At 45.4% G+C, this 23,538-nt stretch overlaps 1 protein-coding gene and 1 long non-coding RNA gene across 5 annotated transcripts in view; one reads left to right on the forward strand and one right to left on the reverse strand.

The window, feature by feature from the left end:
- The window catches only part of LOC137521816 (uncharacterized), a 45,017-nt gene extending 21,934 nt beyond the window's left edge, over positions 1–23,083 (forward strand). The window contains exon 3 of the long non-coding RNA XR_011022211.1: positions 22,781–23,083. This is a non-coding gene — a long non-coding RNA (uncharacterized lncRNA). The remainder of the gene's footprint in view (positions 1–22,780) is intronic.
- Positions 1–23,538, reverse strand: part of ATP13A2 (ATPase cation transporting 13A2) — a 77,644-nt gene that overhangs the window by 17,975 nt on the left and 36,131 nt on the right. For all 4 annotated transcript variants that reach the window (XM_068241578.1, XM_068241579.1, XM_068241580.1 and 1 more), the window contains exons 4-19: positions 17,499–17,557; positions 15,724–15,832; positions 15,286–15,365; positions 15,106–15,183; positions 14,830–14,899; positions 14,471–14,605; positions 14,322–14,388; positions 11,466–11,597; positions 11,184–11,351; positions 9,722–9,832; positions 7,359–7,405; positions 5,335–5,523; positions 4,975–5,181; positions 3,140–3,244; positions 704–860; positions 496–616 (exon numbers count right to left, since the gene is read on the reverse strand). In XM_068241578.1, the coding sequence (XP_068097679.1) occupies positions 496–616; positions 704–860; positions 3,140–3,244; positions 4,975–5,181; positions 5,335–5,523; positions 7,359–7,405; positions 9,722–9,832; positions 11,184–11,351; positions 11,466–11,597; positions 14,322–14,388; positions 14,471–14,605; positions 14,830–14,899; positions 15,106–15,183; positions 15,286–15,365; positions 15,724–15,832; positions 17,499–17,557 (1,835 nt within the window). The remainder of the gene's footprint in view (positions 1–495; positions 617–703; positions 861–3,139; positions 3,245–4,974; positions 5,182–5,334; positions 5,524–7,358; positions 7,406–9,721; positions 9,833–11,183; positions 11,352–11,465; positions 11,598–14,321; positions 14,389–14,470; positions 14,606–14,829; positions 14,900–15,105; positions 15,184–15,285; positions 15,366–15,723; positions 15,833–17,498; positions 17,558–23,538) is intronic.

The following is a 23,538-nucleotide window of genomic DNA, read 5'->3' on the forward strand; positions in this document are numbered from 1 at the left end:
GATAGGGGGAAACTTCCAGAGGTGGCTTTGCACAGGTCCCTTGGCTCCAGTGAGCATGAGTGCATCGATATAAGACTCCTCCCCCCCCCCCCACCTTGGCAGGGGCAGCAGCAGAGCTAACCTCTCTCTCAACTACTATATGCTCTAGTGGCAGAGCTGCTGGTGTGTGGAATCTGAGCCTGCCCTGACATTGCTGGTTTTAAAAGTACAGTGACTGAGGCGGCGTCACAAAGGAAATTCCTGAGAGATTTCAAGCTGAAATCGATTGGGAAGATCAGAGAGAGATCTGTTTCTTGGTTAACCTGCAATACATCGTTAACTCCTTGACCTTACAGTAAGCCTAACTTATGAGCTAGTCACGTTAGAGTTAGATCATACAATCTTTTCACACCTAAAAACTATTTTTTTAAAAAAATATACTGCACTGCCCCCCCAACCCCCCACCACATGGTACAACAAGGCGAAGCAGTAATGAGAGAAGAGCTTTGGGCTAACCTGGTCACTGCCTGGGCTTCTTCAAACGTTCTGACGGATGGCAGAGTCTTATAAGCAAAGCCCAGTACCCGGTATCCGTCCTGTGTGTACTGACGAAGCATGGCGGAGAAGTCAGGGGGGACTGCAAGAGAGGACAGAGAATTCACTTACTTTACTGTAATGTCCTACACCTTCCCTGCCAGGAGAGGGCGCCAGCACTGTCGCTCACCTGTGTCGCTCCTGCACAGACTGGCCACCATCTCTGGCGCCCCCTTCATGTAGAGCTCGGAGGGCTGGTCCCCGGGGAATCTGACGATAACGCTCATCCGCTGAAGACCTGAGGAGAATGGGAACCTCTGCAGAACGCCCACTGGAACCGTGTGCTTCTGAAGGTGGAAAAAACACAAATCAATGCCAAAACAGTGCACCTCACCACAGAAACTGCATGCACTTTGATCTACCCATGTTTACCTCATGTCACATGACCGTTCAGGTACTATATGTCACTATGAGAAACAGAGGCCCTAATGTAGTATAAAATAAATTAAAAACCATTTAAAATGGGGGGAGGGGGGGGGGTTAATGGTGGACTTACCTTCCCACAAAAGATACACTAATGTATAATATACAAAATTACATTTATTTCCTACTCCAAAAGATCTGCAGTGCGTTTCGCCGCTCTCACGCCCGCTTCCTCAGGCAAAAATATAAGAATGAGCACGTCTAAGAGTGTCTATATGTGGTATAGCGTGTCTGTGAGGCGCTATACGACATATAGACACTCTTGCCTGAGGAAGCGGGCGTGAGACCCAAGAAACACGTTGCAGATCTTTTGGACTAAGAAATAAATGTAATTTGAATATTATCACGTTTAAAAGATGAAATACAGGCGCTGTTCCTAATCCACAATGAGTATTTCACCCGCTGCTCCGGACAACCGTATCCACAGTAGGTGTCAGAAATGCCAAATGAATATCTAAAGCGCTGAGTGATCAAATATCTGCAGCACCACAGTGTACAGACAAAAATCTCAGATAGTGACCGTCACCAAGGATAAAACCATCAATAGGTCACTCATATTCCTTTAAAACATCAAGTTTTAATCAAAAGCAATAAAAACAACAACACATGTACAATGACTCACTTCGAGGGTCCTTTTGACAGGGACCCTAGATATAATCATGCATATAGTGTATACCAATACACATCACATAGTCTTATGACCTCTTATCGATTTGCTCAGTCTCCAGTTCCGACCGGTTTCGGCCTTTCGCCGTCAGGGAACACTGGAGACTGAGCTACTGGGCAAATTTATAAGTAATTACCTTAATGGTGCTGGATCGAGGCCGCCGCGGGCACACAAACCGGCTTCGCATCTCGCCGGTCAGATCAGACTCTGATTGGTTCAGAGTGTCACAAGGGGTTAGCGCAGGGATTCCTGGGATTGGCTACGTCACCCAGGGAATCCATCTGCGCTCGCTATTGGCAGGGCCAACGTCTAATGACGTGGCGCTGCACTATAGGCTAAACTCAGTGAGGAATGCTGGGACACGTAGTCCAGAGCATCTCTGTCTATCCGTTAAATGAGTATGTGCCGCTGAATATTATACCTTATTGTGTCTTCTTTCACGGGGAGGCAAGTCCACCATTAAACCCCCCCCCCCCAATTTTAAATTTTTTTTATTTTATACTTCATTGGCACCTCTGAACTTTTATGTACCCGGTGGATGGGTGTTACCACCCCTTCTATCTACAGAGTGACGGAAAAAATTCTCCATTGGTTCCCTAGCTCGGCAACCTGTGTTTGTGAGTATACCATTCTATGAATTAATAACCTGTATACCATCGATTTTACACTATTGGGGCTACAGAATCTTCCTTTTTGTCTCTACAGGTCCTATATGTACGCATGTTTCTCTCATGTCCCCTACTTTATCTTATGCCTCATGTCAGGTGTGGTGTAACAAAATAGAGTACATCTCATCTGGGCGAAGGGCAGTTTGGCAGGCATAAGGTGAGCCAAATCACAGTTCTCCCAGTTGCTACTAAACTTACCAGCGCCATTAAATACTGTAATGATGTAATTTGGAGACTGGCGGTCGCCAGAGCCCTGAAATACCGTAACGCAGGGCGCACAGCATAGCATAGCATTGCTGCTATGACGGCACCCTGCTTTGCCGCCGTGCGACTGAAATGAACTGCTTCGACATAACCTTAGCCAATAAGCTGGTCTTGAGGATACAGTGTGGTCGTATACTATAAAAATACTTTACAAGGATATAAAAAAAGATAAAATAGAACTCCGGAAACCAGAAAGTAGATCTTTCACAATAAAGCCTAAAAAAGAAATACAAACCTATATTGTGAAAGATTTTATGGTGGGCCTAACATGCCGGTTTACTGTTATTGGATGGATGCACTTTTTTTTGCCTGTCAGTTTTTTGCATTTTTGAATATAAAAGTTAAATCAGGATTACTTTTTGGTTTCCAGAGTTCTTTTTAGCCTTTGATATCCTTGTACAGTATTTTTGCAGTTTCTGGTGTAAGTGAAACACCACTAAGGATACATCCATTACACCAAATCTTCCATTATTCTTTCATATCTGGTCGTACGCTATTTGCAGATCTCCTCTACATATGAGTGTCAGCTCTGAGGGTCACTTACCGGCCCGAGCGGCTGCTCATCCAGGCAGGGCGGCTTTATCACCGACAGCACTTTGGTCCCAAAGAGTTCCCTGGTGTGCGGGTCCGAATCTCCATCTTCCAGAACCTGTGGAGGACTCTGGTGTCAGAACTGGCAGCCTCCACACTCGCTACACAAACTGCCAAACTACCACTACAATACAATATGTTCTATCCTCACACACCGCATGCATACCTCCATCCTCCATACACACTCCATGCATGGCTCTACGCTCCATGTATACCTCCACCCCCCCCCATACACGCTCCATGCATACCTCCATCCCCCATACACACTCCACGCATACCTCCATCCCACATACACACTTCATGCATAGCTCTACTATGGTTCCATATCCGTATGCTGTGTCTACAGATCTACACCACACACTGTCTATGGCTGGATCTCACACTATATCTGGAAGGCTGGACGCCCGCCTGCCATTGTTAAATCCCTCGTAAATCTGACAGTGATTTTGCAACTAGAGTGATTCTGGAGCGACTGACTCTGAAGCCATATTAAAAACTAGTTTTTACCTTTTATTTAGCTTTAGGATGATGGCCAAGGCTACACGCTGCATTCCCGCAGCAGAACGAGGGTTTTATAACCCCCACATCCTAGGGCAAAAATCCACGACTTTGAATGTCGTGGATTTTGCTGCCCGGGAGGCAGAGCTTAGCGCTGTAGCTCTGCCTCCATTCACGTCAATCCACCACTGATCGCTCAGTGAAAGAGAGGGGCGGGGAGAGGCGGCGATCAGTGGGGATTGACGCGAGTAGAGGCAGAGCTACAGCCCTAAGCGCTGCCACTAGCAGGATGCGCTCCTCTTTTCTTGCCCCGGGTATTTGGGGGTTAAAAAACTCTCGTTCTGCCGCGGGAATGCAACGTTTTAGCCCTGGCCCTCATCTTTTAGCTAAATAAGAGGTATATACTAGTTTTTAAAATGGCTTCAGACTCTGTAAAGGAAAGCAATTTTGGACCATCACTTTCCTCTCTGAATCACTCTGAAGATGCTGCAGGTCCCACATTTGCGACTTCAACAAATCGCAATCACTTTCTGGGCTCTGCTCCATTGACTTTAATTAGCCTAGCACTTTGAAATCGCTGGCAATTCCAAAGCCTGGTTAACAGCACTCTAGCGGGTCATAGACGTAACTCCATCCCATACAATGTCTACATCCATCAAATGATCTACAGTATATATCTGTCTACAGCTGCATCTCCAACGGTCATGCATCTGTTGATCTATCCCCATACATGTATAGCTCTGTTCCTATACACAATCTACCTATTCCTGTAGCCTCACATGCTGTCCTCTGTTGGTCTATCACAGTGTTCCCCAACCCTGTCCACAGGGCTCAACAACCGTGCATGATTTGTGGAAAGCCAGAGATGGAGGAAATCAGCCCTGCAGACACACAAATTACCCCACCTGTTACTATGTGTGGTCTCCTGCAGAACCTGGACTGTTGGTGGGCTTTGAGGAGAGGGTTGGGGGAACACTGGTCTATCATCTATGGCTGTTTGCTGGTCTATGACCACAAATTCTCTACTGCCATCTATTGGTCTGTGGCCATTAATTATCCACTGGTCAGTACTAATATTCTGTACACTGGCCCATGCATTATCTGTTCCTCTATACCTATATGCCATTAGCCTATTGCTCTATCCCTATATCCCCTCCATATATGGAGCTTGGTCTTCATATGTGGTCTTGGCATGTGTGGTTGCCAAGTTGGACATTCAGTGGTCTCACGATGATGTGTAAGAGTACTGCACGGTACAGGCTGCCCATGTCGCCATCATGTGACTCTTACCCATCCTGTGGACTCCACCATCTTCAGGTCCATGAGGTCTCCAATAGCACGCTCATGCAGGAGGGTGACGGAGTGGCAGGAAGCCAGGGAATACAGAAGATGCCCATCTGGTAGAGTGCGAGGTTCGTGGCTAATGGGTAAGAAGTTGCCATTCTGAAGCGGAACCACCCCCCAAACATCCAGGCCTTCTTCTGTGAGGGTACCTGTCTAAGGGCAACAAGGAGGTAAGACACAGCTGCAGAAATCAAATGACTATCAGCTGGAGAGGCGAGCAGAGAGCGTGGCGGGTAAGGAGGGGGGGGGGGGGGGAGGGGGGCTTTGGGGAGAAGAAGCGTGGAGTGGGGGGGGGGTCTTGGCTACCTTATCGAAGCACATCATCTTTAGCTTGCCACTGACGTTGATACGTGGAGGGCTGATGCAGAATATTTTCTGCCTCTTCAGGCGGTTTTGGGCATAAATGGTTCCCACAGTCATGGCAGCTGGCAGAGCCGGAGGGACAACGATGGTGATCACATCCAAGGCAGTTAAAATGATAAGAGACACCGCGTCCTGAGGTTGAGTAAGCAGAGGGGAGAGGAAGGTTGTCAGAGGAGTGGAATACAATTATACAAGAGAAACGGTACCAATCTCATTCATCTATACATTGCACTACGCTAGATAAGCACCATCGGCACCACCGATCTCTAAATCCTTCACCTCCTTCAGACCAGACCGATTCAATGAAATCAGCTGCTTCTCCCATCTTCTCCCATTACCTGCTCACTCATCCCGATTCCCTCTGGCTTACTCTTTGCACCCCAACCTCTGCAAAGACTGAACTGTTCAGGGTCTCCTTTTTCAGTTCGGACAACCAACAGAAAACGTTCCTCACAAGGAGGTGACCAAGAACAACCTCAGCTGTCACAGGGCAGATTTCCCTCAGCATACAACACTGTTGACCACCCTCTTCTGCCTCAGACAAGTCACTCCATCAGGATGTGTGCCCGCCCACCCTCTGTTTTCTCCTCATTTATCTGATCACTTTTCAGTGAGGGACAAAGGACTCTGGGGCGATGCAAATTTTGAACACAAAAGTAGAGCGGACCAGGATCCAAATGGAGATAGAACGAGTACTTCAGCAGAATGGACCCTTTTACCAAACTGGGTCTGGAAATAGTGCAAGCAAAGGATTCTGCAGCACCACGTAGGTAAATGTAGCCCTTTACGAAGTTAAAATAGAGAGGTGGCCATGAACAGTGACTGACGCTGAAAAAGAGCGCCAACGGCTTGAAAAAGTGTGGCAAGTCCCGAAACAGCATCTGTCGCTGTTTATGGCTACCTCTCGATTTTAACTTAATAAAGCGCTATATTTAAAGTTGAACAGGGACAGATGCTGTTTCAGACTTGCCACCCTGTTTCAAGCTGTGTTGGCTCTCAGCATCTGTTGCTGTTCTTGGCTACCTCCCTATTTTAACTTAAGAGCTACATCCTACGTGGTGCTCCAGAATCCTTTGCTTGCACAATTTTGAATGCAAATTCATGCAGCTTAAAAAAAAAAAAAAATCCCAGACCATTTATTTTCTACTAGGGTGGGATTTTTATTGCTCTATTTTCAAGCTGCATCAATTCAAAGCCTACATCAATTCAAAATCCTTTGCATCTTATTGACCATCCATCTTACTCCCCTTCTTGGTGGTGTTCCCCAAGGCTCAGTTCTTGGCCCTATAGCCTTCCTCTAATTTCTGATTGCAGACTACAACACAATTTGAGTGCAGGTGACACCCATATATTCAGCCTAACTAATCTTTAAGGTGCCTTCCTTCTCCACCCCCTCCAATCATCTACTAGCGTCTTCTTCACTTAGAACTTCCTCTTGTAGAAGGGCACAAAGATGTTTTCAGAGCTGCTTTCAGCCTTCTGAACTTCCCTCAAGCTTTAATACACAAACTTTCATCCTAAGGCAGGGGACACGCTTGTCTTTCAGCTTTCTGCACACATTGTGTGTTTGTATGCAGAAAAAGGTGCACATTTTTCACAGCAGCTAATGTAGTGGACAGAGAAAATTGACAAAATGTGCAGGATGCCAGGTTTTTTTTCCTGCACAAGAAAAACGCATTAAGTGTGAACTAGCCCATTGATTGACGTGAGTTCTCAGTTTATATCAATTTTTCTGAGCAGAAAAGTGTGTCCCCCTGCCTAAGTTCACTGTCCCAAACTCAGGCCCCCCACCCCCCCTTCTTCCCCTTCATCCAACACCTCCATCGCTATTAACCACAGTGCCTGCCCTGTTGTGTGTCCTTTCCATAAACATAAATGTGTTCTCACTATGCATAACACTTTGCAATGCTGTATTGCTGCATTTATTGCTGGTATCTTAAAAATAAGAGTTAATGTATTGAACCCACCTTATAGAGAATATGGATAACTATACTATAGATGATCCCCACAGCAGCTGTCAAAAGAACAAAAAGATAAAAATCAATAAATAGCTGATGACTAAAGCTAACCTGAGTAAACCATAAGAATTCACCAAAGCCTGGATTCTGTGGGTAAAGATCACCGGGCACAATCATTACACAAAACTATCAACAGATTGCTGGCTGAGATCTGTGGGTGCTTTATATTTCCCACAGGTTAGACCCATGGCATTAAAGGGAATCTGAAGTGAAAATAAACGTATGAGATAAAGATGTGTATGTGTAGTACAGATAAGAGAACATTAGCAGCACAGATAGCTCAGGGCTCTTGCGCACTACATGCAATTCCGATTTTACGAGGTTTTTAATCGGTACTGCATGCTGCGTTTTTTCCTGCATTTTTCTTCTTATTTTTCCGGGACATTTGGAAACACAAATCGGAATCGCAAATCGAATTTGCAGTGTGTGGGGGGCCTCATATAGTTTCCAGAACAGGAAGAGTTAAGTATTATCTATGCAAAAGAGCATCTCTGAGCTCTCTGACCAAACTTGGTCGGCTACAGTGCTGTTTTCTGAAGCACCTATTTCAACTTGACTGACACTAACTTGACTCTCACTGTTTCTTGTTTAAGATTTTACTGCAGGAAAGTTCAAAGGTTCATTAGCTCTTCTCTGTTTTATAGTTTAAAATACAAAGTGTAGTTTGTAAACTACAAATATTGAAGAAACATACAAGGTGTTAAACACAAGGCCCGCGGGCCGAATGCATCTCTCATTGACATTTTATGTGGCTCTCTAGAGCTTTAAAATGTGCATCATTGTATGCAGTAGAAGAAAGACAGCACACTGCCTCCCATCCAGGGGAGCACACCGGTGACAGTGCTTCTGGAAGAAACATTGCCAGTTTGAGCCGGGGTGCAGCAACAACCTATGGGACCCCACAGCAAAAATGCCCATGGGCCCCCTCGTGTGGCTGGTAAAAGGATGAGCCTTATGCTCTCCCCTCGGTCGTACAGGGCACCATAGGCCCTTCAATTCCTCCATGGCAACAGACTGTGTTGCTGTCCTAGATACCAGCAACTCATCTATACAGCATTGATCCCCAAACCGTCACGGCCAGGTCCCAATGGGTGGCAGATTCTGAATTCATGTACACACTTTTAGGGGTATTGAGGTCTGTGAAGCCTAAAGACATACTTCCCACCTTCTTGATATAAGAAAGAGGGACATTTAAGAAACGGCCCTGCCACACCTATAACCACGTCCCCACCACACACCTCGCCATGCCCATCATGAATATTGTAAAACATAAGCAATTTTATTCAAGTTATTTTCAGTACAGTTCCTCTTTAAGGGAACGTGTGTTATCGAGAAAGGAACTGCTGAAAACGAAAGGTGGACGCATTCTGATCATTAATATGGCTTTCTGCAAATCTAATAGAGTTTGGCCACTTTTCCAGCAACAATGGGAGCAGTTTATGATACGTACACAGACAATGTGTCAACCGTTGGGATTGGGTGCGAACCTACGGACAGCATTGTGGGCAACAAACGATGTGTACCCAAGCGGCCTGTACTGTTACTATGGCGAGCAGAGGAGGCACTACAGGGGGTGGGGTAAAGAAGGGTACAATGCACTCTGGATATCTCTGGAAAATCCAACTTTCAAGTTGTGTAAGCGAACTCAGGGCACATCTGTACACAAGTTGGATTCTCTGCTCAGCTGTGTTTACAGAGTCAAACTCTTCAGAGAGGTGTCAGGATCTATCCGTGACGGATGCGCCACTGAGAAATCTTTACCCCAAATATTAAGGTGTTTTCATCTATATTTTTACTTGGCCCAATTCAACCTTGCACACTATTCACAGGCAAGCCTGCCTTATTTGCATCTTCTTGACCATCTCTACTCCTCCCCCTATCTAATCACCAACCACAGGAGGCACTGACCACGTCCCTCCCCCATCTAGTCCCCATCCAGGGCCGGGCCGAGGCATAGGCTGGAGAGGCTCCAGCCTCAGGGCGCAGTGTAGGAGGGGGCGCACAATTCATTCAGCTGTCATTACTAATTGTGTATTAAGCAGAAAGAAATAAGAAAAGGAGATACATAACAGTGACTGCAAGCCAGATAACTACATATTAAGGTGTTGGGGAGGTTGTGGGCCCTGTGGCACCTTGTCCCTGCTCTGTCCCCATCCATAGGAGGCACTGACCAGGCTCCTCCCTCTAATCCCCACACAGAAGAAGCAGTGATGAGGCTCCTCCCCATCTAATCCCCACCCACAGGATGCAGTCAGGGAGGAGCCAGGAGCAGTCTTGCACTGTGGACACACAGAAAACAATACTTGTCTTACCAAACAAAGCCAGGACCAGTATGAACTTCAGGGCGTCACGGTAAAACTTGAAAAAGACGGGCTTGGGGTGCAGTATGGAGCTAATGAGGTTTCCTTTCACGGTGGAGAATCCTGAGGGGGAGCAGAAGAATATCGGGAGGGTCAGACTGTCTTTGTCAAACTACATATTTATCACATGTATGGTGACCTCTATTTGCATCTGAGGTCCCCATCTCCTTTCTTGCAAAGATCCCCACCTTGTGTCTGGACTCCTCCCTCTGTATCTGAGTAGAGATGGGAAGTTCGGATCTTTTCAATGATCCGGATGATTCGAATCGGATCATTGAAAAGATCCGGATCTTTGATCCGAATCTCAGATCATTTTACAAGGGAAGCATTCGGGAGTGAAATGACTAGCAGGACAGGAGAAGGGGGGGGGGGGGGGGGGAAGTGTGGACACATAGAGAAGGGGAGAAGATGGACAGAGGGCAGGGAGTGGACAGAGAAGGGAGGGACGGACGAGCAGAGAGCAGAAATGTTTGCTTGCACACAATACCCACATGCTGCAATCATATGCTTTACATATATTTCACCTAGATGTTCCATCTGTACTCTTTGAATGTAAAGTAGCACAGTGAAAGAAAGCATTCCCAGAAGATAAGTGCAGCTCTTTAGTGCCGAGTGCAGGAGGATCATATTGCACAGCAATCACAGTGCCTGCAAAGTTACTGAGCTGTGCTGAGCTGAGCCAAAAGCTTCCAATGTGTTCACTGTGCACAACTACGAACAGACAGCCTGTAATGAGCAGCACGTTATAGCCGGTATGTGTGCTCTACACATATCTGGCAGTGGCACCCATGTCCCCTCTCTCTCAGCTACCTGTCTCCCTGCAAGGCTGCCTTCCCTCCAACAGAGCGATTCATCTCTGCTCTGCTTCCAGGACCCCGCTGCCCGCTGAGAGGGGGGCGTGTCGCTCCTGGGCCCGCCCCTTTTGCGATCGAATCACTCATTTTGATGATTCGGATTATTCGACTCACAAAAGACTCAAAGATCCGAATCGTTCATCATCCGGACAACACTATATCTGAGGTCTCCACTCGCTATGCATTATGAGGGTCCCCCCCTTGCATTTGAGGTCCCCACATTCCTCTCTGCATCTGTGGTCCCCACCTCCCACTTACATCTTAAGGCTTCTCCTCACATTTGAGGACCCCCTGGTTTCCTCCTCCTCCCTGCCCACTAGTCACATTCATAGCAAGGAACTGAAACAGAATTATACACTCTAAAAATGCCATCACAAGTTTAGGTGTATAGGAGACCAGAGATCTCAGGTTTTAGTTACAAATTAATGGAAAGTGAAACTTCTGCCCATGACCCCTCAAACAGATCACCACATGTGCTGAATGGTGCACTTCTGTTGAACCCAGGACTAGAGCAGGTAACATTGGGGAGATCAGTGCGCATGTGGCAGGTCATGTGATACCTGTCCTTATGACGATTGCAATGACATCACTGTCCACATAGCTCTTGGCCTGGATAATCTGCGTCCCACAGAACAGCGTATGACGGCGATGGGCATCTGCGGAATACACGGTATTATCGGTGGTGGGGCCAGAGGGTAAAGGAGTCTTCATCTCAGGTACGCTCTCACCTAGAAACCCATGACAACGATAACAGGTTTAAAAGAGCGTATAGTGCAACGTATAGCAATACAGTAGTATATAGCACAAGACATAGCAGTATAAAGCACAGTAAAGACACGCACCGGTCAACATGCTCTCATTGACCATACACTCTCCGGTCAGCAGGGCGGCATCACAGGGCACCAGCAGTCCTTCCAGCGGAACCAGGATGCAGTCTCCAGGGACCAGATCCAGGGAATTCACTGTCACCTCCTCTGGAAGGGAACAAGAACAGGTGCAATATCTCCACCTCATGTAATATATACATTCCCCTGCTCCATCCACAACACAAACAAAACATTACAGTATTGAGCTGCAGTTCTGATTTAATTAAAGTGAATAAAGCATAAATATTAAGTAAAAGGAAGAGGTAACCTTAATAAAAATATTTTGTCTTCCTGTAGAATTTGCTGGAAACTATGTGGCAGCACTTCCTGTGTCATGAGGGCAATGTATGGCGCCACTTCATGAGATATGAGGACAATGTGTGTGCCACTTTGTGTGAGGTAGACAATAAGTGGTGGTGGCACTTCTTGTGTGGGAAGGACAATGTGTGTGTGGCTGCACTTTCTGTGTGGGGAGGACAACGCGAGGCTGCACTTTTTATGTGGGAAGGCCAACGCGTGGCTGCACTTTCTATGTGGGAAGGACAATGTGTGGCTGCACTTTCTATGTGTGGCTGCACTTTCTATGTGGGAAGGACAATGTGTGGCTGCACTTTCTATGTGGGAAGGACAATGTGTGGCTGCACTTTCTATGTGGGAAGGACAATGTGTGGCTGCACTTTCTATGTGGGAAGGACAATGTGTGGCTGCACTTTCTATGTGGGAAGGACAATGTGTGGCGGCACTTTCTATGTGGGAAGGACAATGTGTGGCGGCACTTTCTATGTGGGAAGGACAATGTGTGGCGGCACTTTCTGTGTGGGGAGGAGTGTGTGTGGCAGCATCTTCCTGTGTGGGGAGGACAGTGTGTGGCAGCATCTTCCTGTGTGGGGAGGACAGTGTGTGACAGCAACTTCCTGTGTGGGGGAGGACAGTGTGTGGCAGCAACTTCCTGTGTGGGGGAGGACAGTGTGTGGCAGCAACTTCCTGTGTGGGGGAGGACAGTGTGTGGCAGCAACTTCCTGTGTGGGGGAGGACAGTGTGTGGCAGCAACTTCCTGTGTGGGGGAGGACAGTGTGTGGCAGCAACTTCCTGTGTGGGGGAGGACAGTGTGTGGCAGCAACTTCCTGTGTGGGGGAGGACAGTGTGTGGCAGCAACTTCCTGTGTGGGGGAGGACAGTGTGTGGCAGCAACTGAACTTCCTGTGTGGGGAGGACAGCCTGTGGCAGCAACTTTGTGTGTGGCAGCAACTTCCTGCGTGGGGAGTACAGTGTGTGGCAGCACTTCCTGTGTGGGGAGGACAGCCTGTGGCAGCAACTTCGTGTGTGGCAGAAACTTCCTGTGTGGGGAGGACAGTGTGTGGCAGCAACTTCGTGTGTGGCAGAAACTTCCTGTGTGGGGAGGACAGTGTGTGGCAGCACTTCCTGTGTCAGGGATGACCGTCACAGACAGACAACATTTATATAGTGCTTTTCTCCTGGCGGACTCAAAGCGCCAGAGCTGCAGCCACTAGGACACGCTCTATAGGCAGTAGCAGTGTTAGGGAGACTTGCCCAAGGTCTCTTACTGAATAGGTGCTGGCTTACCGAACAGGCAGAGCCAAGATGAAAATGGGAGTGAATCAAGGCAAACACTATTCCATAGAAAGAAAAAAAAAACAGCTCACAGCAACCAATCAGAAGTTACATCCAGTCCTAGTAAGGAATCTAGTATGTGCAGTAGCTATGGGTTACATTGAATATATAAAGTCAGCGCAGGTCTATAGTAATACAGCTTTCCTCATTTTCTGGTATACAGGATCTTCGAACAAAAAGGCAAAGAAGCAAGGCCTACCAGATTCCAACAACCCACATTATAAGGTTGTAAACGAGTTTGATAGATGGTCCGCAGAACTTTCAAATGGTGTCGTTTCACCAGCGATGTTACACACCACAGATTCCTCCGGAATATAGTAGATATCCTGAGGTCGCAGAGACTCGCCAAAGGGGAGTCCAGTAGGATAGTGACATGAAAGAGATGTATGGAACATCTAAGTGTAAACCGTCTTTATTACATAACAAGTAAAACAGTTTAAAAACAAGAATAAAGGAAAACTCACATACGGGGCCCGTGCACTGGGAACCCAGAAAAAGTAGTGCGCATAAAATGGTCAATAGAAGAACTCAAATAAAATGGTGCCGCCTGTCGCCTTCCCGGCCGTTTTTCGCAACCTTGCATCATTAGATAACGCAAGATTTACGAAACCGGCCCGGGAAGGCGACACCATTTTATTTGAGGTCTTCTAGTGACCATTTTATGCGCGCTACTTTTTCTGTGTTCCCAGTGCACGGGCCCCGTATGTGAGTGCTTTTTTATTCTGGTTTTTAAACTGTTTTACTTGTTATGTAATAAAGACGGTTTACACTTAGATGTTCCGTATATCTCTTTCATGTCACTATCCTACTGGACTCCCCTTTGGCGAGTCTCTGCGACCTCAGGATATCTACTATATTCCGGAGGAATCTGTGGTGTGTAACATCGCTGGTGAAACGACACCATTTGAAAGTTCTGCGGACCATCTATCAAACTCGTTTACAACCTTATAATGTGGGTTGTTGGAATCTGGTAAGCCTTGCTTCTTTGCCTTTTTGTTCGAAGATCCTGTATACCAGAAAATGAGGAAAGCTGTATTACTATAGACCTGCGCTGACTTTATACATTCATTGCTTGTGTGGACTTTTGGACATTGTCGTTCTCGGCTGCGGTCGCCTTCTGCCTTGGCGCTGACACTTGTTGTTTATGTTTAGCTATGGGTTATATTGCTGCCATTCTCCCGGAATCGTGACCAATTCTCACCTCCGGTCGCTCGCAGCACTCGAACGTTGACTAACATCTTCACCATGTTACGGAGGGTGATGCTTTGCTGCGGGATGAAAAACATTTTATAGCACTAAAACAGCCCAAAGCGCCAACCCCTCCCGAAGCGATGTTTCCGCGCGTCTCACCTTCCGGGTCTCGTACAGCGACAGAGCGATGGAGATAATGGAGATTAGAACGATACACACGGCATAGTAATAATACGTCTCACAGAACCACAGGGTGACGCTGAACAGCTGGAAGATGTAGAAGGGATTGAGGACCTGTCATGACACAAAAACGCCTTGTGTTATATCCCAGCAGGAAGCTCTGCTCCAGTGTAAGTGGAAAGTATATCGTACAATGTAAGGGGAGCAGCCAAAATCTACAGGAAAACTAGAATACAACATGACTGGAACATACCATCCACACCACCAACTGGTTTCATCCCATGTATACTGCCAAGAAAAATGTGCATTCACCTCCCCCCTCCCCCAGCGACACTCACCTCCTCAATCAGCAGCTTCCCATAAGATTTCACAGGAACGTCAATCTCATTCCGACCATAAATCAGCTTCCTGCCAGACAGGAGGACAGACATCAACGGACAACGAAATGCCACATGGAAAAAGTCATCAGAGGCAGCAGGAAGAGGAAACTTGGCTAGTTTCCAGGGTCTGATATGACCCAGGTTTGTAGGGACACATGTTCCTCTTTGGCCTGGGAGAACCATAGTAACAAGCCCAGCGTGCCCAACCCCCGCACTGCGGTTTTGCTCACTCACCGGTTGTCTCGCTCGCTCTGACTCAGGCCAGACTTCAGGCTGTGAATCTCGCCACAGGTTAAGCCATCGTCCCGGGAACTGCAGACAGAAAGAGGGAATGAGGCAACTCTCACACTGGCCCCCAGAGGGCGCCATCTATCCATCTGCCACATGGAGCTTCACCTGTGTCTGATCACTTACCTCACCTTGATGAAGTCAGCAGAGCGTTCGGTCCAGATATAACGCATCCCTTCAAACACGAAATATCTCAGGACGTTCTTCTGCAGGGGAAAGATCATTTATAAACTGTAAAGTGGAGCAATAACTTGGTTCTGCTGAATTTCGTTATATTAAATGGTTGGAATAGGAGAAATTTCTTCTGAGCTCCGCCTACTTTCCCACTTCAGCGCCCATCTGGCCTTACACCATAGCTGCTCACAGCCCACCTGTCAAGCTCCTCCTACCTTCTCAAATGTCCACCCAACTCTATGCTCCATCCAATCTCTTATTTATTCTCCTAGCCCAGCCCACTTCCTGATCTCTCTCCTAACAAGCCCCTCCCGATTCCAACAGGCATCTCTAAGCTCCACCTAGTTCCCCAGCTTTGCATCCCAAGCTCCACCCACTTGCGCCTCTCACCTCCTCTTTGTAGTGCAGCTGGATGGTGTCTCTAGATTCATCTTCATCCCCCACTCCTAGAATGACGCTGCCGCGTGTGGGTGGTCGCGGGTAGTGGTCGGTGTGCAGGCTGGGGAAGGGTGAGAGGCATTAACCAAAACAGCAAATGTATTTTACATACTGTATAGCATCTAGTAGTAGGATTTTTTTTTTCTAACTTTATTTGGGAATGTATGAAATATTACAAATACTTTTTGGTAGCGCGACCTGCTGGTGTGACAAAGATTTGGGATGAGAAGAGAGGCTCGCTTTACTGCTGCGGTACAGAAGACTAACATTACAGAAAGGGAGTCTCCAGACTAGCTGACGGATAAAATAAACTTGTTACTACACAGCAGTAAAGCTCGACTCCCCTCTGCTTCACCTGCCCAACACAGAACGGCTCCAATCTTCAACTTAAAGTCAAAGAATCACCCGAGAATCTCAGTGTTGCTATATGGAGCAGAGAGTAGGATGAGAGGCGGCAAAGCTCTGCCCTTTGCACAATTCCAGCATCAGCCAGACACGCCCAGTGTCTGGCTGGTGCTGGAATTGTGCAAAGGGCGGAGCTTTGCTGCCTCTCATCCTACTCTCTGCTCCATATAGCAAAATCGATTAAAGGACCACTATTATGAAAATAGAAGGCAGTTAAAATGTGACGGAACCGACAGGTTTTGGGCCAGTCCATCTCCTCATGGGAGATTCTCAGGGTTTTCTTTGTTTTCAACAGCAGTTCCTGAACAGCAGTTGCAAAGTCTAACTGATAAAATAGGGTGCCAGTGAGTAGGGAGGCTGGCTGGTATCTTACTATTCTGGCAGTTAAACTGCTGTTCAGGAAATGCTGTTGAAAACAAAAGAAAACCCTGAGAATCCCCCATGAAGAGATGGACTGGACCAAAACCTGTCGGTGCGGTCATATTTTAACTGCCTACTTTTTTCGCGATGGTGTTCCTTTAACCCTCTGCACACTCGTATACAAATGCTTTCATACAAATCGATCATCCAGGAACCACTGCTATGCCTACAGCTAAAGGTAGCCATACATCTAGATACTTTGCTTCGATCTGCAAAGCAATCGACTTTATTAGGCAATCAACTACAGTGCGGTTGATCAAAAGGTGATCGACTAGTAGCCCACACACTACAAGCAATATCCTAGGCGACTCTCCTTCACATTTCGATCTGAACAATGCTGTGACTTGTGCCTCCATGCTCTGAATCCAAAAATCCATCCTTTGTTAATTTAAATCATGTGAACACCAGCCAATTCCTGTCCGACATCTTTGATCCTGCTCGATCGACAAAGTTGGTTACCTCTGAGCAGTTTATGCGTAGTAGCAAGTCCCCAGCTTTTCAATTATCTGTAGGCCTAGCAGTGGTTCCTCCAGGATTGATTTGGATGAAAGCATTTGCATCAATATTTGCACGTGAGTGTGGAAAGGGTTAACTAACTTCACACAGAAGGGAGACCAGCAACATGATCACATCCGCCATCAGAAATGATCGGCAAAGACTGTTTAGGGGAGAACCGTCTGTAATGTCTTTAATGGAAAATGTGATGAGTGAGAGCCTGACTGTGGCAGGACTGATCCCAATAGCTGTGTGTGAGAATCTCAGGGAATCAGCAGCTACGCAACTAAGCGCACCAACCAACCCCAGAGGATGCTGGGAGAACAGCCACTCAGACAATGGAGGAACAATTCCATCAACACAGCCAATATAAAGGACCAATCACAGGGGAGGGGGGGGCGACATACCTGGGGTCCACGCCATGCTCTGTCCGTACATCAACGATAGACATCTGGCCAAACGCATCCTGATCAAATCAACAAAATCACAAGATCAGCAATTTCCCCAGATGCTCTGTACAAAAACTACTGGTCTGACCCCTTCCCTGTCCTAAAGTAGAGCTCTCAGGAGGCCCCAATCTATATCTCCTACCAAACAGATCAGTAGCAGCACCCGGCACATCAATTCACAACACACATTAAAGGGGCACTACAGCGAAAACCTGAAAAATGTAAAATATGTGCAAACATATGGAAATAAGTACATTTTTTCAAGAGTAAAATGAGCCATAAATTACTTCTCTCCTATGTTGCTGTCACTTACAGTATGTAGTACAAAATCTGACAGAAGTGACAGGTTTTGGACTAGACCATCTCTTCATAGGGGATTCTCAGCAAGGCTCAGTTTAGGTTCCCTTTAACTTCATCAATGGCTACACAAAAACACACATGATAATTCTTGAAGTGAACCCAAAGTGAGAGGGATACGGAGGGTGCCATATTCATTTCCTTTTAATCAATACCAGTTGCCTGGCAGCCCTGCTGATCATCTGCCTCTAATAAGTTTAGCCATAGACCCTGAACAAGCATGCAGCTGATGCGGCGTCTCTGACATGGTCATCAGATCTGACAAGATTAGCTGCATGCTTATTTCTGGTGCGATTCAGACACTACGGAAGCCAAATACACCAGTAGGGCTGCCAGACAACTAGTATTATTTAAAAGGAAATAAATATGTCAGCCTCCGTATTCTTCTCACTTCAGTTGTCCTTTAAGAATGGCTACACAAAAACACACAATAATAAACAATAAGTGGCCATACACCTATAGATGGCTACCAGATCAACCATCTGATAGATCCATCTGGTCAAATCTGAGCAGAGAGAGATTTGACGGCCCACACACTGCACATAGATTTATCGATTTTAACACAAAATTGATTGAAAATCTGTGATACCACTGCCTGACCACCCAGGTCTCCCCCATCTGTGCTCTCTACAGCAGCAGAGCGCTCACCTGTCCTGCAGGAAAGTCTCCTCGTGTCTGAACTACAGCTTGTGTCACATGACAGGGAGGAGTTAAACCACCAGACACTAGAGGTCTGGCAGCATACACGAGACCTCTAATGTTTAAACTACAGCTTGTGCCACATGACAGGGAGAGGACACAGGGGGGAGGAGACCAGTGGCATGCAGTAAAGACAGAGAGCGGCCGGAGAGGTGAGTATAATAGCTCTGCTGCCAACTCACTGCATTGGTCGGCGCCAAATTGCTCCAAACCCACCAATCGAGCAAAATTTACCATCCTGCGCAATCAACCAAATCAATCAATTTCTGACAAATTGATTAGGCATAATTTGCGGTATCGATTTCTAGCAGATATCAACATAGTCTAGCGCCTAGGTTCTCAACATGCGGTACGCGTACCCCAGGGGGTACTTCTGATGGTTCCAGGGGGTACTTCAGCTTGATATAATTAACCAAGTATAACAAATTTAGAGTTTTAGAAAATGATAAATCCTATATAAACAACACCAAATTAGTATTTTAGCTAATTAAAATCAATAGTAAATGCTTGGAAATTGTTTAGAACCAATTATTATGTACTATGATTAAAAATATATTTGTCAAGGGGTACTTGAGATAATGTTTACTATGGCAAGGGGTACTTGGTGAGTACAGGGTTTTAAAAGGGGTACACACCAATAAAATGTTGAGAAACACTGGTCTAGCGTATGGCCACGTATTATAAGTTAATAACTTTATGCAAAAACTTCATGCAAATTCACTGAAGAACTACATTTAAAGGTGGCAACAAACAATACAATTTGCAGAACAAACATTTACAAGCGATTCTTCATATGAAGGATTGGAAATGAACTAACGGACAAAAAAAAATCTAACCAATCCGATTTTCAGATCGCCTTCATTAATCTGATTGAATTGGTTAGGAGATTTCTGTCCATTAGTCGTCCCAAATGTTAACTTTCAATTGTTCATAGGAAAAAGAAAAAAAAAAAAAAGCACTCGTAAACAATTGTTTAGCAAATTCTACCATTAGTGGGCCACCTTTATTCCACCTGTGTTGTACATCACACAACATAACAGACTACATAAAAAAGTGTACACTATTTCATCTATCTACAGCAAATGCCTACATACAGCAACAGCTGCACAAACACTGCCATGAGTCACAAGACAGAGGAAAAAAACACACATACATACAGAATTATGTACACCTTCAATGAAGCTCAGCAAAGAAACAACAATACCAGGGGGTATTGGGAAGTCTTAATGAGTTCGTTCCCGCATCGAATGCGCCGCTCGATTCCCAACGATTTGATTATTTCCGTACATTTCCGAGCGCATTTCGATGATTTTTAGGTCGATTGCCATGTAAAGTATGGCAAATCGACCTAACGATCCATCGAAACGCGAATCGGACATGTCGGAAATAAACGAATCGACGGGAATCGAGCGGCGCATCGACGGGAATCGAGTGCGGGAACGGACCATGCATATCCAGCATTAATGAGGGATCTGTACAACAATCCTTCAACACCTCAGTTTATGATTCCACCGACTCCTCTAATTTGCATATTCCAATCTTGTTGATTGAAAGTAGATAACATAAAAAGGGCATTTCATCACTGCCAAAGCTTAGGAATTTAACAGCTATATTAAGATGGCATCTGCTTTTGGGAACATTCCTGACCAGGAAGCGGACACTCTACCCTCTCGGCTATTCTGGCCTGTCATTACCAACATGATTGCCCCAGCGTGTAGTCTGTATAAGCATCAGGGGAGCCCCATATCTGCTGGGTTCCAGTGTGTAGCCCTGCCATCTTGCAGAAAAAGGCCTCTGCCTTTTCTATATCTGATATAGAAAAGGCCAGGGCCATTTTCTGCAAGGGGGCGGATCTGTGCATCGGAACCCAGCTGATACGGGGTTCCAGTGAATCTTATTGAATAGACAATGTGTTGGGAGTGGGACACTAACTTTTTAGCATTAGTGTTCCTCTGTTTTGTTTTTATGGACATAAGAGATTAATTTAAATTAAACTTAGGCTATAGCTGTAGAGTAGCTGTTAAATAGAAATCAAAACTAGTCCTTGGTAAGAGTACTTGTAGAGGGTGCAGATGAACAATGAACATCTATCAGGCCCTAGGCCAGGGGTCAGGAACCTTTTTGGATGAGAGAGCCATAAACGCCACATATTTTAAAATGTATTTCCCTGAGAGCCATACAATGTTTCAAACTGGGACAGTGCACATGTGCAGCAGAGGGCTAATGTCCCTGTTGCTATGGTGATGGGTATACAGTTGATCCACTGGGCAGCAGAAGTGTCAGACACGTCTTAAGCTTCTCTTGGGTTTCAGCACATCAGCAATTTCCTCGATAGCCAGACAGGAGAAATGCAGACTAACAGCTTGTACAATTAGCTAGCTGACTTGGGGGTTGATTTAATTTGAAGGACGAGACCCCCGCACTTTGGCCCAATAGGCTGCCTGTCAAGTGGGATCTCGTCCTACAAAGTCATTGGACCTCACAGGATCCAGGGTGGGAAAAATGGAGCGGCCGTTAGTTTTGGGGTAGCTGGTGTAAGTAGTGCATGCTACAGCAGTAGCGTGCACTACTTTGAAAGTTTTACTTGCACTACCACACTAAGTTGCACTGCTTGAGCATGTAAGAGTGATGTGCAGGTACTCTGCAGGAGAATTCTATTCTTCCTCTATTACACATTCTTCATGTACAATCTGAACCAGGTTTACAGGTGATGGACAACACCTCTGTGTTTAATGTGCACAACATTCTCAGTGGATTCACAACAGCTCTGCAGGGAGTGCATATGTAGAGTATAGTACTTCTGTGCAACTTAAATTGCAGTACCAACCCCAAATTTACAGCATATCAAATTAACCATTTCTGCCGCCCAGACATGAAGCTCACGTCCAGGCGGCTGCTCTGCTGCGGTGCCGCGCTCCCGCACACAATCGCGGGCGCGCCCCCATGCCGTCCCCCGGTAGCCCTGGGATCAGCGAACGGGAACATGGTTCCCGATCACTGAACCGTGTCCCCAGCAGAAAAACCGAAGCGCTCTTACTAGAGGCTTCGGTCTTTCTGCACATACAATTTTCCGCATCCCCCTTGTGCTTCCGCTTAGCGAGAAGCACAAGGAGGAAAAGAAAAAAGAAAAAAAAACCCTGAAGGTGGCCATCTTGTGGCCAAATAGTAAAACTACATCTACATATTTTTTACAATACAATTTACACATATCAGAACATTGAAAATTAACTGTTTATTTTCCACACCAAAATATTACCCAAATAAAATTTTTAATGGAAAAAAAAAAAAGTAATAGTCACCAAAAAGTCTGAACTTTTTAAATATGCATTTGAAGGGGATATACTACAAACATTTTTTAATTTATAAGCTTGTAAAAAGTGATGGATGCAAAACAGAAAAAATGCACCTTTATTTCCAAATAAAATATTGGCGCCATACATTGTGATAGGGACAAAATTTAAATGGTGTCATAACCGAGACAAACGGGCAAATAAAATACATAGGTTTTAATTATGGCAGCGTGGATTATTTTAAAGCTATAATGGTCAAAAACTGAGAAATAATGATTTTTTTTCATTTTTTTCTTATTAATCCTGTTTAAATGCAGTTATAAAAAAAATAATTCTTAGTAAAATGTACCACCCAAAGAAAGCCTAATTAGTGGTGGAAAAAAAGATATAGATCAATAAATTGTGATAAGTAGTGATAAAGTTATCAACGAATGAATGGGAGCTGAAAATTGCTCTGATGCATAAGGTGAAAAATCCCCGCGGGCTGAAATGGTTAAATGATTTCATGAGCAAAGGGAGTGCATAAATCTGCATCCAAAATGGGCATAAACCTGCACCAGTGCAGAATTATTGGCAACTCATTGACAATCTCAACTAATGACAACTACACATCAGGCTTATTCTTACAGCAGAGATATTATATATAAGATTCCTGTGTATACATACAGTCACAATCAGATATGTATATCTAATTTCAAAAATACAGTGACTGCTTTATTGCAGCAGCACAAATAACTTGTTTTTTGATTGATTGATTGATTGATTGATTGATTGATTGATTGATTGATTGATTTTGCTTTTGTAGACTAAGCAATGTTATTATTGTATATAGAAGTTATATACGATAACTTATCTAAGAGCTCTAAAATGTTCTAATTTTTTCTCTTAATTCAGTGCATTTCTTTTTCCGACTCAAAGTACCCACAAATTTCTCCAACTCAGAGACTCCAACTCCACAGCCCTGGCTTTAATTGTTGCCTGGAGGTTATTCTGGTATATTGATGACATTCTGTCAGCCTCATCATTGGTACCCAAATGCAGGATGTTGAGAAAATCCGCTCATTGAATCCTTTATTTCATTTAAAACAAATTAAATAGAAGCGACTAAAGTGTGAGATGGAAAAGATAGAGGCCTGCAGAGTGATAAAGTTCCTGCGTTTGAGGGGTAATGGTGCCCGACCCAAAAAAAAAAAAAAAAAAAAAGGATCCTCTTCCTCCTGCACCAACATCTGTTTTGAAAGGTCACAATGTGTGTTTCTGGAAAGGGGTTAGCAAACATGGCTCCCAGCGTGCAGACACCTCAGCCATGTGCAGTTCCTCATGAATAACATTCCACACGCTACCTATAGCTGAGGCCAGTTTCTTTCATGATCATTTGAATGGTTGGTCGTCTATCTTCCAGAATTAAACACTCCACTGTCTTCACTGAGGTTGCATCATGCGTCAATGATGGTCATCCAGGTCTTGGCTCGTCTGTGAGGGACATGTGACCACGTTGGAAATTCCTTTTCTACCTCAAAATGGTGTCATAAGAAAGGAAACAGTTTCCATAAACTACCATAATCTCACCATGAATTTGTCAGGCACAAACTACCCTTCAAATGCAGGAACTTTACCACGTTGTGGGCCTCAGTCTTTTCCATCTCACACTT

The sequence above is a fragment of the Hyperolius riggenbachi genome, chromosome 6 (genome assembly GCF_040937935.1).
Source record: "Hyperolius riggenbachi isolate aHypRig1 chromosome 6, aHypRig1.pri, whole genome shotgun sequence".
In the NCBI taxonomy this organism is placed as follows: Eukaryota; Metazoa; Chordata; class Amphibia; order Anura; family Hyperoliidae; genus Hyperolius; species Hyperolius riggenbachi.